Genomic DNA, 19,008 nt, shown 5'->3' on the forward strand with positions numbered 1-19,008 from the left:
TCACTTACAAACGCTAATAACACTTAAATTCTACATAAATAATATTGAAGAAGACTTAACTTCCCCTACCAACATTTTTAAGGATAGGGCCATATTTTGCCCTACTCCTCTTTAAGTAAAAATATTCCGAAATAAAGTTAAAAAACAGACCAAATGCTTTATTTTTTTTTTAATAATCCCCATTTTTAACATACATACTGACTGGTGTAGGGTATCATATGGTCGGCTACGCCCGACTATAGATTCATACTTGTTTTATCAATAAATTACTTAAATATTTTTGAATAATACTCAACATAAAATTTTCTTTATAAAAAGTAAAAATTTAAAAATATACTCATGGTGTAGGGTATTATATGGTAGGCCATGCCCGACTACACTTTCCTACTTGTTTTTGTTATTTTTTGGTGTCTGTTAGACTACCACGTCAGTCCCAGATGGTTAAGTCTAATATCCAGTTCACACGGTGCAATTATTCGTAATTCACGCTCTCATTCATCGTTCAACTCTGTTTCCGTTTCTTAATTGAACCATTATTAATTTACTTTTTTAAATCAAATATTTTTGAAATCTAAATTAAAATAAACTTATTTGTAAATGCTTTATTACATGAAATATCGTATAAAATTTTTTAAAAAGTTATCGTAATTCATACAAACTATTGGTACATTCATATACATATATAGAGTATATATTCCTTTCCAATAAAATGGTAATCATTATTCGGTTATATACCCGATCGTTCGTTTTAATTATAAATTTCAAATTTTATTTCCAACCTATACTTCCAGTTGAATCATTTGGTGTGGGCTCATAATCGGGTGGTAAACTGAAACCCATAACCTCCAAAGTGGGTGCATTATTGGGTCCTGCTTTAGAGGTATTCTGTTGATTAATTGGTTGAGTAGGACTAGGCATAACTCGACCTGGATTTAGAGGTTGCAATTCTGGAGCAGATGGTGTTACGGTTGCTCTAGGTGGGGTAGGAGTAACAGCTGATATATTAGCGGTAGGATATAAATTATTGGCAGCTGCTGCTGGTGGTGGTCCCGTTGGAGCACTTGTGCCATTTGTAGACAAACTAGGGTCATTTAAAAATACTGGATATCTGGGTTTAAAGGTATTACTCTCGAATTGTTCTGAACGCACATCTTCTTCAAACATGGGAGGAGCTTTAACAAGAATAATTACGAAAAATTAAAAAATTTTAAAACATCTAAATATATAGACAAACTTACGTATAGGTTTATATATAGGTCCACTACCAGGTTGAGTTGTTATGGCTCCCTCATCCGCTGTACTAGCATATAATGGTACTGTACCAATTACAAAAGGAAATTCTATAACCAAGTCACCATGTATACGTGAAACTTTAGCTATAAATTTCAGAGTATATGAAACTTTTATAATACTGCAACTTTCCAGCGATGTGGGTGTGGTAGAAGGAATTTGTAGAAATTCATTAAATTCGGCTTTATTCAGTTTAACAACTTCACCACAATGATTATCAGCAACTTTAATTTCCGTTTCTTTTGTTGTCGTCTCAGGACTACGACTAGTATAGACAACCTTCTTCATTAGTCTTACCTTAACATCAGAGCAATGAACATCAGATTGATTGTCTAATACTATATTAAAGCGTACTTTTTGCCCAGGGGCATAAGCTCCAAAGGGTACTCTTACGCTCATAACCATAGGTCCTTTAGTGCCGCAACATAGACTCCAACAGAAAGTTTTTTCTTCGATTTTTTGTAGAGGTTTCTGGAAAATTGAAGGAGTTTTTTTTTAGAAATATGTCTACGGATGACAAGTATCTAGAGAAGACGGTTTTCTATAGACAAGCGTATTTAGAAACTTGTTTTTCTATAGACAAGTGTCTAAAGAAAACACCTTTTCTGTAGAAAAATGTCAACTTCCTATGATCAATTGCCTAGAGAGCACACATTTCTATAGCAAAATGTTTCGAGAATACACTTTTCTATAAACAAACGTCCAAAGAATTCAACTTTTTATTGACAAATTCCTTTTCTACAGACAAGTGCCTAGAGAAGACTTTCTACAGACAAGTGTCTAATGCCCCGTAATCACAAGGTTTACATGGACAGCCAGCCGGACAGACGGACGGACATGCCTTCGACTCAAAAAATGATTCTGAATCGATCGGTATACTTTAAGGTGGGTATTGGACCAATATTTGTATGTGTTACAAACATCAGCACAAACGTATAATACCCTCCCCACTATAGTGGTGTAGGGTATAAAGAAAACAATTTTCTATAGGCAAGTGCCTAGAGATGACATTTTTGTAGATAACTTACTAGAGAAGACACTTTTCTATAGACAAGAGTTAAGAGAAAACACTTTTCTATAACTTTTTAACTTCTTTATAAACAAGTATTTAAAGAAAACTCTTTAATATTCAGAAAGATAGGGGTCGTCATGAATTTTTTATACTTGGTACTCATGAAAAATATCATTCGAGACTTTCACTTACCGAATGATTTGGATTTAAATTTAAATCGTAAGGCGAAACCACCGTATAAGCCTGTTTAAATACATTATTATAACGCATAACACGATCCACAACTACCGAGACCTCATGTTGTATTTGACCCCAGGCACCATTTAACGAAGTTGGAGCATTTGGTGGTATTGTACCTTGGAAAGGAAATACATATTTACCAGCCGGCAATTCTAATTGTGCACCACCACTTTGTCCATACACATACTTCTCATTACTATAGTACAACTCTGAAGCGGAATAGGTTTCGATGGCCTTTTCACGATTACCCTGAGCATCCTGTTTCGTTATGTTCTCGGTCCAGCGTACTTCAGCAAAACCGCTTATGGTTATAAAAATAGCTAATAATGAGATATTGAAAGATAAATTTAAATTAGTTAAATTATTTAAATGTTTTTTTTTCTTTATGTTTAAATAAGATTTGTGGTTGATTGGATTTGTATGAGCTGCTCTAAACGCTTAAAATCTATTGTGTTTCTTTTGAAATCATATATATGTATATACAGTGAATCAATTAAGTAATTTGCCTAGGTAAAATTTTATAAATTTTAAGAAAAAACTTTATCTGAACAGTTATTTATAGCAAAGTAAAGCAATTTGTTTGTTGTATTTTTTAAAGAATATTTTATATATTAATTTTCTACCATAAAAAGTAAAATCGTGATATTAATTAACGAGATTTTTGATAGAATGTGAACGTATTGTTAATTTTCTAGGTCAATAAAGTATTTTGCTTTTTAAGGTTTTTTCTTCATTTTTTAATATTGCTGCATTATTTTATAAAATTTAATATTTTTATTACTCCTATATATAAGAATAACACTTTTTAGATATTTTAGTAGTGGAACGACATTTCTTGGACATTTCTTAACCGTTTTATTATCCTATATACCAATAAGAATTTTTCAATAATTGATTTAACATTAAATCTATCGTTTCTTTGATTAAATTTCGAAAATTATAAGTAATTTTAAATTGGATACATGATATATTAGATAATCAATGGATTTAGACCTAGAAAAAAATTTTAGTGAGGTATAAATATATATATTATAACAAAAATAATCTGGGTTTTTGGTAATTTTTTTTGATAAACAAAAACTACATTACGAAAACCCCATCTATTTGGGGAGTACTATGTAAATTTTATATAGAATTGTAGAATATTGATTCTTATTCAATAAATCCAACACTAAGTACCATCCTAGCCACTCTAAGTATGGGGACATCACCATATATCACTATAGAATTATTAAATGTTAAATCTTGATTTTCAACCTCATATTTTAAATTCTTTATTTTATGAATAAGATACAGTAGGCGTATTTGGATCTGGATAGTTATTCTTGATTTGGGTTTTATATATATATATATTATATATATAATATATAATATATATATATATATATATATATATATATATATATATATATATAATTATATATATATATATATATTATATATATATATATTTATATATATTATATATATATATATATTATTATATATATTATATATATATTATATATTATATATATATATATATTTGAGTGTATATATTAGGTGAAAAATATTGCTTTTGTTGACATTACGGTATGATAACCATCTCTATTTTAAAATATCTAAATTTGGTATTTTTCCTGTACTACACGACAGTTCACTTTACATTGGTTCCAAGCAACCTAAGGTCTGTTTAGAGGTCTAAATTTAAACATAGTGTTGCTCCTAGTTCGTTTATAGATTTCGAAAAAGATAAATTAGGAGTCCAATAGTTTTCCTTGGATACAAGTCGCCTCCCTTCGGCACTTAAAGATTTTGAAAGAGCACTCAGTGCGTTTTTTCTAATAATTCTTTGGATCATTTCATCTATTACTCTATTTTATATATTTTAATATTATTGATTAAACATTTCATAATTATATTTTATTGTTTTATATTTTTCTAGAAATCAAAACTAATTTTTATATCGAAATTGTCTCATTATTATCCTTTAAACATTTTTAAGGCAAATAACATCACATTTTCACACAAAGAGGATATGATTTTTGCAAATTACTATTGAAAAATACTTAACTCTCGTCCTTTTAACAATAAAAGAATAAATTCAAAAAAGTAATTAAAAAATAATTTGAAAAACCCAACGAATTTAACCGGAATTCTCAATATGCAAAATACTTTATTGAAGTGCAAATTATGATGGAAAATAATAAAATTCACCAAAATTTGTATTTTAATATTTTTTTTTCTTGGTTTTACCATTTTACACAATCTCTATTTTTAATTGGAAAACATAAATTTACTTTTTACCTTTTTTTAATTTTATTTATGAACAAAAAACAAAATTCTCTTAAAAAAGTGTAGGCAAAAAACTTAGTTGATTCACTGTATGTATATATAAAGATGCATATAAAAACTTGTCTTTATCCAATGATTTCACTTAAGAATAGTATTTAATTTGTTGAAGAATAATAAATAGAAAGATTCTTGAAAAAATAAATAGCTTCCCAATTGTGTGTTTTGTATTATTATTGTTTGTATCATAATAGGGGTGATCTTAATACTATTTATATTATGATCTTTAATTAAATAATTATTTTATTAAATTAAAATCGCCCCCGTCGGCATTAAATAAAAGTACATTTAATTAGAGTTTTATTTAGTAGTAAATATAAATAGACATTTGACAATTTATTGTTAGTTTTTTTGAAATGTTTGCGTGTTTGTATACACATTTTCAAATTATGTAATTTTTTTATTTTTTAAGGTCAAAACTTAATTGAGTTAAAAAAAAAATTCTTTAAAAATTCAAGTTACAAAATGTTAGAATTGTTCTAATTAATATATAATTTAAGAGGTTACCGATATTTATACATATTATTAACAATCGTAGATCTTTCAACAAGTAAGAGTTATATATTCAGCTGTGCCGAATCTTATATACCCTTCACCATGATTTGTTAAAAATAAAATCAGTCAGTACCAAAAAGTCCTCTTATACATCACTAACTTTGGGCTCAGCATGCTTAATTTCATGTTTCTAGATTCAATATTATAGAAAATTGAAAAGAGTAACTTTTAAAAAACGCAAGTACCCAAAAAGTTCCCTTTTATGGGTTCTCAACTAATTCAGACTCTACATACATAATTTCATATTTCTAGCTTCAATATTAAAGAAAATTTTAAGTTCAATATTATAGAAAAACCCCCATTGATTTGTTCTCGTTTAATCCGGGATGTACATACTTAGTTTGATCTTTTCGGGTTGATTATTATAGAAAACTTAAAAAGTACCCTTTGAAAAATGAAAAAGTACTCTTTTATGGTTTCTCACCTAATTCTAGGTACAATATTATAGAAAATTGAAACAGTACCTTTTAAAAAAATGAAAAAGCACCAAAAAATTCCCTTTTATGGCCTCTAACTTAAGCCAGGATTCACATACTTCATTTTATGATTCTAGCCAATAACAAGACAATAGCGCTGCTTTTGCTCTGGTACACTTACGCTACTGCTCTCGCACTGCCTTCATAAATATGCGTACAATAACAAAATTTACCGTATGATTATGTATTTTTTCTGATCTCAATTTTTGATAAAATTTTCAGAGGTTGTTTCGGATTTTTGTTCAAATCTCCAGTCCAGTATTTACGGACCGATTTTGCTGATTCGAATCTCGCAGATATCTGAAGTCCTCTAAAAACTGATTTCAACAAACACACAGGCGGACAGACAGTCATAGCTGAATCATCCCTGCTACCTATAAGGATCCAGAATATACATATATACATAATGGGGTCGAAAAAATAGGGCCCTATTCTTTTAAATGTTGGTAGAGGAATTCAGGTGTTTATAAGTGAATTTTGACCTTCAAGATGGGAATTTGTATGGAGAATAGGGTCAAACGAGACCCGATCATTACAAAAATCGGTAGTGTCATTAAAAGATCTATAAAACTAAGTTTTGCCGACTTTTGTTGACATAATATAACATTTAACTTAATTATGAGCCCAAAGGCCCTATTCGGATGGTACGGTTGTCTGGGGGCTAGTCGAAATAATGGACCGATTTTATCCATTTTTAATAGGCTTCGTCCTTGGGCCAAAACAATAATGTGTGCAAAATTTCATCCAATTATCTTGAAATTGCGCACAAAGTTTACGTGGAAAGCCAGCCAGCCAGACGGACCGACATAGCTTAATCGACTCAGAAAACTATTCTAAGCATATTGGTATACTTTTATGTGGGTATAGGACGAATATTTTGGTATGTTACAACATCAGCACAAACCCAATATACCCTCCTCACTAAAGTGGTGTAATAACAGATATAATTCTGAGACGGGGTCATTTTATGAATGACCTCAATATTTTCACCTTTCATTAGAGCTAAAATTCTAAAATATTGTAGGAAAAAGTTTGACATCCATGTGAAAAATTGTCTAAGAAATGGGTAGACTTTAAGTAGGGAGCTTGGTATATCCCATATTATTCAAATACAAAAAATCATATATCTTGAATACTGTTAGAGCTAGAATCTTAAAAAATCGTGAGCTTCTTATTCATATAAATTTCAGGGTAGTTTATTATAAAAGTTACTTCACATGAAGTGTGTGTGATCGTTTTCAAATTCCTAATATTATAAATTAACTGAAAACAATTGCAACTATTTGAAAAACAAAAAATATGAAATGTTATTACAATTATAATGTTAGATATTTTGATAGCAAAATAATTAAAATTGCAAATGTAATTTATTCGCAATAATTTAAATTTTTAATAAATAAATGATACGTTCACACTATTTTTAAACAAAAAGCGTTAATTTTACTTATTCCTGATAACTCTATTTGATATTTACATTAACGATTTAATATTTTAGAAAGATTTATGCTTTTGGATCCTTAATTTTATCGTAATAGAGGTTTATAAAGCAAATTTTGTATGAAAATTTTTTTTATAAACTTTTGATAAAGTTTTTTTTGTATAACGCCTTTAAAATTAAAAATTTTCAGTAAGTAAAATGTAAATTAATATTTTTTCCGCAGTTGACTCTGTTACCATAGAAGTCAATTTGAATAGATTGTCTTTCTCACGCTTTGAACGTAGACATGAACTGTAGTAGTATTTAAGAAGTAAATAACAACGTTTTTATACCCTTCACCTTCGTGAGAAGGGTATATACATATAAGTGTGTCATTCCGTTTGATTTCTATAATATAATTTTCCGACCCTATTAAGTATATATATTCTGGATACTTATAGGTAGCGGAGTCGATTAAGCCATGTCCGTCAGTCTGTCTGTCCGTCTGGTTGTCTGTCTGTTTGTTTGTTGAAATCAGTTTTTAGAGGACCTCAGATATCGGCGAGATCCGAATCTTCAATAATTCTGTTAGACATGCTTTCGGGAAGATCGCTATTTATTTATATGATATGAGCAAAAATCAGAGACAACCTCTGAAAATTTCATCAAATGCATGCTCAAACAGAAGTTGCAAAAAACAAAAACAAAATACATAATCATACGGTAAATTTTGTTATTGTACTCTGTTTATAAAAACAAGGCAGAGCGAGATCAGCAGAGCAAGAGTAGCAGTGCGAGAGCAGCAATAGTGTGTTGTTATTGGCTAGAAACATGAAATTAAGTATGTGAGGCCTAGCTTAAGTTAAAAGCCATAAAAAGGAACTTTTTCGTACTTTTTTTAAAAAAAAAGGTACTTTTTGAATTTTCTATAATATTGAACTTAGAAATATTAAATTAAGTATGTGGTGTCTGAATTAGGTGAGAACCCATAAAAGGTATCTTTTTTGGTACTTTTTCGTTTTTCAAAATGTACTTTTTGAATATTCTATAATATTGAACCTAGGAACATAAAATTAAGTATGTAGATTCGGAATTAGGTGAGAACACATAAAATATAATTTTTTGGGACTTTTTCGTTTTTCAAAAGGTACTTTTTTCAGTTTTCTATAATAACGAACCCAGAAACATAAAATTAAGTATGTAGAGTCGGAATTATGTGAGAACCGGAAAACGTGAACTTTTTGGTACTTTTTAGTTTTTCAAAAGGTACTTTTTGAGTTTTCCATAATAATGAACTTAGACCGGATTAGATGAGAACAAATCGATGGGAATTTCTTAGTACTTTTTCGTTCTACAAAAGGTACTTTTTGAATTTCCTATAATATTGAACCTAGAAACTTGAAATTAAGTATGTAGAGTCGGAATTAGGAGAGAACCGAAAAACGTGAACTTATTGGTATATTTTTTGGTTTTTTAAAGTACTTTTTAAATTTTCTATAATATTGAATCTAGAAACATGAAATTAAGTATGTTCAGCCCGAAATAAGTGATTTGAAAGAAGAGTTTTTGATACCGACTTTTTTTTAACACACCATGGTGAATGGTATATAAGATTCGGCGCAGCCGAATATAGAACTCTTACATGTTTTTTTATAATTTTTATTTTAAAAATTAATTCACATCAAGTCTAATAAACTATTTCTTAACGTTGAAGTTATTTTTTGCAACTGAAGTTTTTTTGCAACTGAAGTATAAAAATTGGATTAAATTCCACAATTGGAAGACCGTACAAAAACATTAACTTCAAAGAATAATTATAAAACGATTTTCAGAAGAACATGTTTAAAAAAAGAAATATTTTTTGTAAACTATTAAGAATTCCAGGAAAGTAATGATTAATTATATTGTTTTTAACTAACACAATTATATTATTTAATTATTTTCCTATTAGGCTTTAAAAATTCGACCTTGAAAATATATCATAAAAATGTGTTATTATTTTAGTAAAGTTATAATTTTGTAGTCAAAAAGAAACTAAACATAAAAAGAGTAAATTATTAGAAAAAACAAGCCCAGTAAAACGAGTTTGTGATTATAAAATTTGATCTATAGAATGGTATATTTTTTATAAAGGGAAGTGATTTTACAGAGTATATAGTTTAAAGCATGATTTAAAAAGGTTTATATGAGTGTTTTAACATTTTTTTTGAAATGTTAATTCAAGCGGTAATAGAAAACTGCTGATGCAGAATTAAAAGTATTTATTTTCTATTTAAAAATATTTAAAACTTTTGCAGACGAATAAAGTTACTATATTTACCCAACTATGTGCAATGGCCTTTATGTATGTGCTACAGGTTTTGGTTACAAAATCCGACTGTTGATTATTGAATAGACTATACTAACTTTAGACTAGGCTATAGACTTCAGACTAATCTATAGACTTCAGACTTGACTAGGTTATAGATTATACTATAGACTACATTATAGACTAGACTACAGACTAGATTGTAGGCTAGACTATAAACTGGACTATTAACTAGACTATAGATTTGGCTATAGACTAGACAAGACTATAAACAAGACTAGACTGTAGACTAGACTATAGGCTAGACTTTAGACTAGACTATAAACTAGACTATAGACTAGACTTTAGACTATACTATAGACTAGACTACAGACTAGACTATAGACTAGACTATAGACTAGACTATAGACTAGACTGTAGACTAGACTACAGACTAGACTATAGACTAGACTATAGACTATAGACTAGACTATAGACTAGACTCTAGACTAGACTATAGACTAGACTATAGACTAGACTATAGACTAAACTATAGACTAGAATAAAGACTAGACTATAGACTAGACTATAGACTAGACTATAGGCTAGACTATAGGCTAGACTATAGACTAGACTATAAGCTAGACTATAGACTAGACTATAGACTAGACTATAGACTAGAATATAGACTAGACTATAGACTAGACTATACTGTAGAATAAAGACTAGACTATAGACTAGGCTACAGACTAGACTAGACTATAGACTAGACTATAGACTAGACTATAGACTAGACTACAGACTAGACTATAGACTAGACTATAGACTAGACTACAGACTAGACTATAGACTAGACTATAGACTAGACTATAGACTAGACTATAGACTAGACTACAGACTAGACTACAGACTAGACTATAGACTAGACTATAGACTAGACTATAGACTAGACTATAGACTAGACTATAGACTAGACTACAGACTAGACTATAGACTAGACTATAGACTAGACTACAGACTAGACTATAGACTAGACTATAGACTAGACTATAGACTAGACTACAGACTAGACTATAGACTAGACTATAGACTAGACTATAGACTAGACTATAGACTAGACTATAGACTAGACTATAGACTAGACTATAGACTAGACTATAGACTAGACTATAGACTAGACTATAGACTAGACTAAAGACTAGACTATAGACTAGACTATAGACTAGACTATAGGCTAGACTAGACTATAGGCTAGACTATAGACTAGACTATAGGCTAGACTATAGACTAGACTATAGGCTAGACTATAGACTAGACTATAGACTAGACTATAGACTAGACTATAGACTAGACTATAGATTAGACTATAGACTAGACTATAGACTAAACTATAGACTAGACTAAAGACTAGACTATAGACTAGACTATAGACTAGACTATAGGCTAGACTATAGACTAGACTATAAGCTAGACTATAGACTAGACTATAGACTAGACTATAGACTAGACTATAGACTAGACTATAGACTAGACTATAGACTAGACTATAGACTAGACTATAGACTAAACTATAGACTAGACTAAAGACTAGACTATAGACTAGACTATTGGCTAGACTATAGACTAGACTATAGGCTAGACTATAGACTAGACTATAGGCTAGACTATAGACTAGACTATAGACTAGACTATAGACTAGACTATAGACTAGACTATAGACTAGACTATAGACTAGAATATAGACTATAGACTAGACTATACTGTAGAATAAAGACTAGACTATAGACTAGACTATAGACTAGACTATATACTAGACTATAGACTAGACTATAAACTAGATTATAGACTAGACTATAAAATAGACTATAGACTAGACTATACTGTAGGTTAGAGTGATTTAGGGTATAAAAGATATTCAACAAACTTTAATTTGGCTTTTATTTATGGTTAAAAGACAACAAAAGAAAAACGAAAAGAACAGAAGCAAATAAATATAAACCTAAACAAATAATGCGTTTAATATCCGCTGACGTAATGCCGGAATACTTATACATATAAAATCTACATTTATAATAATTTAAATCATTCAAACTAGATCCATAATTGTAATCCACATTGTGTTAAGGGTTTGTTTAATGACACATCAGCCAAACATTTAGGAAGAAATTACGCATTCATTCAAAGACTTCATTATTTTATTCGCCAAATATTTTAATAAAATGTGTATAAATAAATCTTGTGAATTTCAGGAAAGAAGTAGGAGAGAGAGAGGTTGATAGTGGTGGGTGACTTACAGCGTATAGTTTTGGGACGTGTTGTTATTAATTCCGCTGTACCGGAGACAATTTGGCCAGCATAGTATATACCAAATGGATTGTTATCAAATTGTATGGTACATTTACTTGCCATCTTGAATGATGATTAGATTTTTCTTCTTTATTTTTATGCAATTTTCTTTTGTGTAAGTCGTTATAATTTCTTATGATTTTTTTTACAAATTTCCAAACATCATCAAAGTCGTCGACACTTTATTTATACACACATATTTTATACTTTTTTTCATTTATTTATTTATTTATTTATTTATTTATTTATTTATTTTTAATTATATTTTTTATTGTAATTTTAAAACTTTTGTAGATAATTTCAACATCATCATGAACATAAAACACTCGATTCACACACACACACACACGCACGCAATTCTTGGAGTCTCGTATCTTTCTTTTAAAATTTGTTTATTTCTTCATTTTCTCTGGAGTCCGGTTAAACGTGTTGGTCTCCCATGTGTCTTTTGGTTGTCGTTTAAGTTGTTCTATACACCATAAACTCCAATGTGATACTAAATTGTTGAACTTGATATAGAAAACTTTTTGTGGGCTTCTCTGCTTTTGTCATATAACAGACAACAAAGATACATTTCCATAATTTGTTGTTTTTGTTTTGTTTCTGTGTGTATTACATACTAGACACACACACACCCATGACTACGAACACAGGCCAACAAATGTTTAACCAATATAGGTTAGGATTGCTTAATCCTAACCTAACTTTGGAATTTCTCTAACACCTTAGGTGTCCTAAAGATTGGAAAATTTTTACCACATTTGAAAGATACTACAGATTGGATAACATAACGGATTTTATATATGAAGATGTATTTTCGCTTTTTATGGTCTCAAATATCTTTACTATTTTTCCGGTTTTTAGGACACAAGATCTCAAAAACCTGATGTTATGGAGTATTGTGTGTCCAATTTGTATTTAGCTAATTTTTTGGAAATACTATATACATACTTTGATCTATGCGTCTTGATTTTTTTCACATTTTGTCGGCATGTGTAATTTGCTTAAACATTTGTTCAATCTAGCCAGAGTTGATAAAGACTGAATTCAATCAATAAGTTAATTAGTCGACATTAACTAATCTAATTAAGTTTGATAGATGCATGTGTTTAGTTTTTAATTAAGAATTAATATAAGTTCTTAGAATTTCTAAACCAACCTAACTAATGTACAGTGGGTCATTTATAAAGGATATAATATTTGACATGATTGTAGCTAAGAACTCGAGTTTTGGTTTCAATTCTAATGCTATGTATTCACGGTTGTTAGATCTGACAACGTTGGCAGTAAAATGTGCAGAAAATGTCTAATAATACTGTCAACTGTCAGACTATTATTAGACATTTTCTGATCATTTTACTGACAATGTTGCAAGATCTGACAACCGTGTAATAGGGTTCTATAAATCGACTTTCGAATAATCGAACAATCGACTTTTTGTCGAAAAAAGTCGATAACTCGACTATCGTCTATGAAAAAAGTCGAAAAGTCGACTTTGTAAAAAAAGTCGAAAAAGTCGGAAAGTCGAAAAAAAGTCGAAAAAGTCGAAAAGTCGGAAAAACTCGAAAAGTCGGAAAAAGTCGGAAAAAGTCGGAAAAAGTCGAAAAGTCGGAAAAAGTCGAAAATAGTCGGAAAAAGTCGAAAATAGTCGGAAAAAGTCGAAAAAAGTCGAAAAGTCGGAAAAAGTCGAAAATAGTCGGAAAAAGTCGAAAAAAGTCGAAAAGTCGACTATTTATAAAATATTAATAGTCGAAAAATCGACTTTTAATTAAATGAAAAAAGTCGAAAAGTCGAAATATCGTCGAAAGTCGACTTTTCATAAAATGCAAAAGGTCGAAAAGTCGACTTTTCATGAAATGCAAAAAGTCGAATTTTCATAAAATGCAAAGAGTCGAAAAGTCGACTTTTCGTTTCAACAATAGAACCCTATTTTCATAAAATGCAAAGAGTCGAAAAGTCGTCTTTTCGTTTCAACTATAGAACCCTACCGTGTATAGCGGCTTTGTGTTTTAACAATGTCCCCTCAACAGAGATACAAACTCGAAACTGCTCAAATCAGCCGGTAATATTTTGTAAGCCGTCGCCGACTTCTTTCGGCCCAAGAGCTAAGCCGGCTTAAAGGTAGCCGCTGATAAAAATTGGAATGGCATATATAGAGACAGGTTTCTATATAACAGACTATTACACATTGATTTTTCAATATAATAAACGCTTATAAGGCCATTTTCTGCAGAAAAAGTTAAATTCAGCCGACAATTTAGCCGTCGCCGTCGATCATTTTTCATCGGCTTGTATCTCTGCCCCACAACTGTTCCTTGAACGGCGTTTTGTGAACTCAAAGTGGGTACCTTCGACATGTGCATTTTTAAAACGCGAGCACTTTTTGTTTCCCATATGACTTTTAAATTTTTGAAAAGCGCTCGGCCTTTCTCTAATGAAATCAATTTGTTTGGGACAAGTAATAATCAAATTATTTCCGATATTAACAAACTCAGAAATAAACAAAATTGTGTGTCCCCACTAATAGTAATAGCTATATCAACAATAAAAATATTTCATTCTTTTATAGCTCTGTTTTCTATTATAATGACGACATTTCCTATAATTTCAAATGGTGTGAAGTTAAGCACATAAAAATAATAACAACAACAATAAATATAGTTTGTTTTAAGCCAGTTTATGGCCGCAGTTTGTCATTAGTCTTTGTTGTTATATTTTACTTTTTTTAACAAATGAATTTAACAATTAACCGGCAAAAATTTAAATAAATTTTTTTGTTATAACAAAAGTTATTCATAATAGAGACAGAAAAAGTTTAATTATACACAATTTGAAATCAGCACAAAAACTAGTTTGGGTTTAAAATATGTTTTCGTATGATGTACATATTTTTAATAATTTTGTTAAAAGCGGTAACTTAATAGAAATAGAAAAAAACGTGCCAAAAAATTTAAGAAAAGTAAAAAAATTACATAAAAATTAAAAATTCTTAACCTTTTTATCAATAAAGTTTTAACCATCCCCTTTTAAATAAGATTTGACTCGAATCTATAAATCGACTTTCGAATAATCGAACAATCGACTTTTTGTCGAAAAAAGTCGAAAAGTCGAATTCGACTATTTTGTTCCAAAAAAGTCGATAACTCGACTATCGTCTATGAAAAAAGTCGAAAAGTCGGAAAGAGTCGAAAAAGTCGAAAAGTCGGAAAAAGTCGAAAACAATCGGAAAAATTCGAAAATAGGCGGAAAAAGTCGAAAATAGTCGAAAAAAGTCGAAAATAGAAAGAAGTCGAAAAAACTCAAAAATTGCAACAAATAGAAAAAATATAAATAAATTTTTTTTATTAATAATAATAATAAATAATAATAATAGTAGTAATAATAATAATAATAATAATAATAATAATAATAATATAAATGACAACATTATAAATTTACGCTTCTGGCTTCTAAAAAGTCGAAAGTAGTCGGAAAAAGTCGAAAATAGTCGAAAAGTCGGAAAAGTCGAATAAAATCGCAAAAATTCGAAAAAAGACGAAAAGTCCACTATTTATAAAATATTAAAAGTCGAAAAATCGACTTTTAATTAAATGAAAAAAGTCGAAAAATCTACTTTTAATTAAATGAAAAAAGTCGAAAGTCGACTTTTCATAAAATGCAAAATGTCGAAAAGTCGACTTTTCGTTTCAACTATAGAACCCTACTCGAAATCTCTAAAAATTATAGTTATTTCTATAAGAAAAATAGTTTATTAAAAACCCAACATCTGGTAGCACTTTTTACTTAATACTTTGACATTTGTTATTTTCTTATTGCATTATTTTCACTCTCTCTCTCAATTTGTTTTGTCCAATAAAGAATACGTACACTATTGTGAATGATTTGTATATTCATTTGCAAAGAAAATCTCATACAAAAACAGTGACAAAACTTATGTTGGGGCTTTTAGTGGCAAGAAATTTTGTTGTAATATATTAAATAAAAAAGTTTATAAATTATTCATTAATAAACAAAAAAGAAACTTGTGAAATAAATTAATTAAAAAAGCTAAATAATGTAAGAAATATGAAATAAATTCAAAATACAATGACCACTTTAACAAAGCCAACAACAAAATAATATTTTTTCTATTGTGGTCATTGTCTTAAAAAGAAGAAAATCTCAAAAAAAAAATAAAAATTCTAATTTATTTTTGGATAATATAAGTGAAAAGTCAAAAATCTAGAGCATTTTTCTGTTGGCTAAGTTTGGAGAGGGAAATACAGAAGCACTTGTTTGTTTGGTTGTTAAGTGAAAAAAAAAGAATTGTTGATTTGAAACTAGTAAAACGTGAATATTTAAATAAATACATATATATTTTCTTAAAAATTAATAAAAAAAAGACAAAAAACAACAACATAAGCAACATCAGCTAGAAAATGGAAAACGAACGTTTGCGTATTACTTTAGATAATCCCAACAAATTGTATATAGCCGGGCAAACAATAAAGGGTGAGATTTGGTTTAATCTAACCAAACGTACAAAAATTCGTGGTAAGTTTGAAAATTTACAAAATAATTTTTATTTAACGTTTGAATCATCATCTTTACATACATACATATATGCATATATCATTCATGAGCTAATTCCAATTTTGCGGTCAGAGTTGTTTGTTTGTTTATTTTTTTTATTTATTATTTCTACTTTAGTTTTAATGGCATTTTGCAAAACAAAGAAAGACAGGGAATAAAGTTTCATCTTGTCAGTTGTTGTGTAGAAAAACCGTTCCTTAATTTTTGTTTTTATTTCTTCTTGTGTGTGTGTGTAAGTTTATTGTTGGTATGTCCCTGTAAGTGTAGTGTTGTTTTTATTTATTTTTTTTCATTCATTTTTACAACAGAACAAAAAATTCCTTTATTTTAAAACCTTGCCAATCTTTAAAGTAAATGTTTTTTTCTTAGTTTTTATTTTGAATCTCTTTTTCTTCTTATACTTATAGGGAAGTATTGTTGTTGTTTCGGTAGTAGTGCTGTAAATGATTTTGTGGGAGAGTTAATTTTAAGGGTTGCCAATAAACGGCAAATGTTAGTAAATTACGGGTGAACTTTTTGCATAATTAAATGGTTATTTAAGAATATGTATATTGTTTATATTTGAAAAGTTATAAAAAATCGATCTTCCTATTTTCAACTTCCTGTTTTCAATTTTTTGAAACTTTGTTTACAAATCTATCGACTTTTTCTATAATTCAAATTTTTAACTGAATTTTCTGGTATATTTAAAATTAAAAACGATGAAATTTCTAAATAAAAATAAAATGATTCCATTTAGGTGATTCAGGCTGCGAAGACGGGCCCTATTGGTCCCTTTGTGATACCTGTACAGATAATAGAAGATAAAAAAAGAGTAAAAGATGAAAATGCTGAGAACAGTGAAGAGTTGATATATAGATGGAAGAGAAAATAGAAGGGTCCAGTGTACACTTAATAAGGTAGCCTCGTCCGCACAGCTGATCATCAGCTTTTACAATCTTATCTGTCAAAATTCCTGTTTGTTTACATAGAAAAAAATCGCAAAAGGGGTAAAAATTTTAAAAAGTGAAGAAAATTATGGTTTTAAAGGAGTTTTCTAGGTCAATCGTGATTAAATGTCTTTGTTATCCTTCTCTCTTGATAAAAAAAGAAAATCTTTAGCTCCGGCATACGTTCCAAATCAGTTTCAACTATTTTTAACACGACCAATCACTTTTCACAAAAAACACGTTTAATTCGGAAAATTGGTCTTCCCAATAGATATAGTTATGATTTTCAGACATTCCACGTTTAATTAATATAATATATTAATATTAATAGTTAAAAATTTAAATAATTGCTAAAAACTCATATTTTTATTGTGTTTATTTGTTGCTTTTTCATTCTACACACACAGCTTTTTTTGACAGATGGGATTATTCTACAATAACAAATCGCCTGTTGTTTTTGTATTGTTGTATTTGTTGTAGCGACGAGGCTACCTTATTAAGTGTACACTGGAAGGGTCTGTCCTTGTGGACAGATAAGTGCCTTGATTGAGTATGGCTCAGTGGTCCTAAAACCAGTTGCTGTACCTGACAAAGGCATTAATATTATAATATGTCCAAACTTGGCCATTTACAAACTACTAAAATCTTAATAAAAATTCATTAAAATACTTTCTTTTGAAAATATTTTGAACAAATTTGTATACAATAAGCAATTTAATAAAATTATTTCAAATTTAAAATTATTAAACTACTTTGTGGTAATAATAATTATTTTATCTTTTGAAAATTAGGTCATACAAATGTGGTTATATAGATATTACAAGAATGTTTTAACTTAGTGGTTAATAATGGAAATATCGTTTGAAAAGTGCAAACATTTTAAACTAAAAATATTTATTAAATTATTAATTTGAAAATGAGAAAATTAAACTGTTTCGAATAAATAGTTTTTCACAGTCATGCTGCAAAAATGTTTATAATGAAATGGTTTATTAAGATTTCTTTCTTGTAAATGCAAAATGTAATATAAACATTGAGCTAAAGCTTTGTTTACTTCTTTAAAATATATACCAAAAATGACGGGACCGTTAAAAATCGAGAATTTTATTTCTTTTAAACAAATATATATCCATGATGAAATAGAAGTAACAATTAGAACTGAACTAGAACAGAACTAGAATAGAACTAAAACAGAACTAGAACAGAATAGGAACAGAACTAGAAAAGAGCAAAACAGAACTAAAACATGACTAGAACATAATTAGAACCAAACCAGATCTAGTACAAAACTAGAACAGAACTAGAACTAAACTAGAACTGAACTAGAACTGAACTAGAGCTGAATTAGAACTGAACTAGAACTGAACTAGAACTGAACTAGAACTGAACTAGAACTGAACTAGAACTGAACTAGAACTGGACTAGTACTGAACTAGTGCTGACTTGAACTGAACTAGAACTGAACTAGAACTGAACTACAACTGAACTAGAACTAGAACTGAACTAGAACTGAACTAGAACTGAACTAGAACTGAACTAGAACTGAACTAGAA

At 29.2% G+C, this 19,008-nt stretch overlaps 2 protein-coding genes across 2 annotated transcripts in view; one reads left to right on the forward strand and one right to left on the reverse strand.

Annotated features, from left to right (window-relative positions):
- Positions 1–570: 570 nt before the first annotated feature.
- On the reverse strand, positions 571–12,462 carry LOC111688997 (arrestin domain-containing protein 17). The gene is made up of 4 exons (XM_023451500.2): positions 11,903–12,462; positions 2,495–2,862; positions 1,239–1,761; positions 571–1,172 (listed from the first exon to the last, which is right to left on the reverse strand). The coding sequence occupies exons 1-4, from the start codon at positions 12,015–12,017 to the stop codon at positions 769–771; spliced, it is 1,410 nt and encodes a 469-aa protein (XP_023307268.2). The 5' UTR covers positions 12,018–12,462; the 3' UTR covers positions 571–768.
- A 3,393-nt stretch (positions 12,463–15,855) lies between these two features.
- Positions 15,856–19,008, forward strand: part of LOC111687260 (arrestin domain-containing protein 3) — a 21,155-nt gene continuing 18,002 nt past the window's right edge. The window contains exon 1 of the mRNA XM_046950790.1: positions 15,856–16,487. Coding sequence (XP_046806746.1) covers positions 16,373–16,487 — 115 coding nt within the window. The 5' untranslated portion in view covers positions 15,856–16,372. The remainder of the gene's footprint in view (positions 16,488–19,008) is intronic.

This window comes from Lucilia cuprina, chromosome 4 (assembly GCF_022045245.1).
Source record: "Lucilia cuprina isolate Lc7/37 chromosome 4, ASM2204524v1, whole genome shotgun sequence".
NCBI lineage: Eukaryota > Metazoa > Arthropoda > Insecta > Diptera > Calliphoridae > Lucilia > Lucilia cuprina.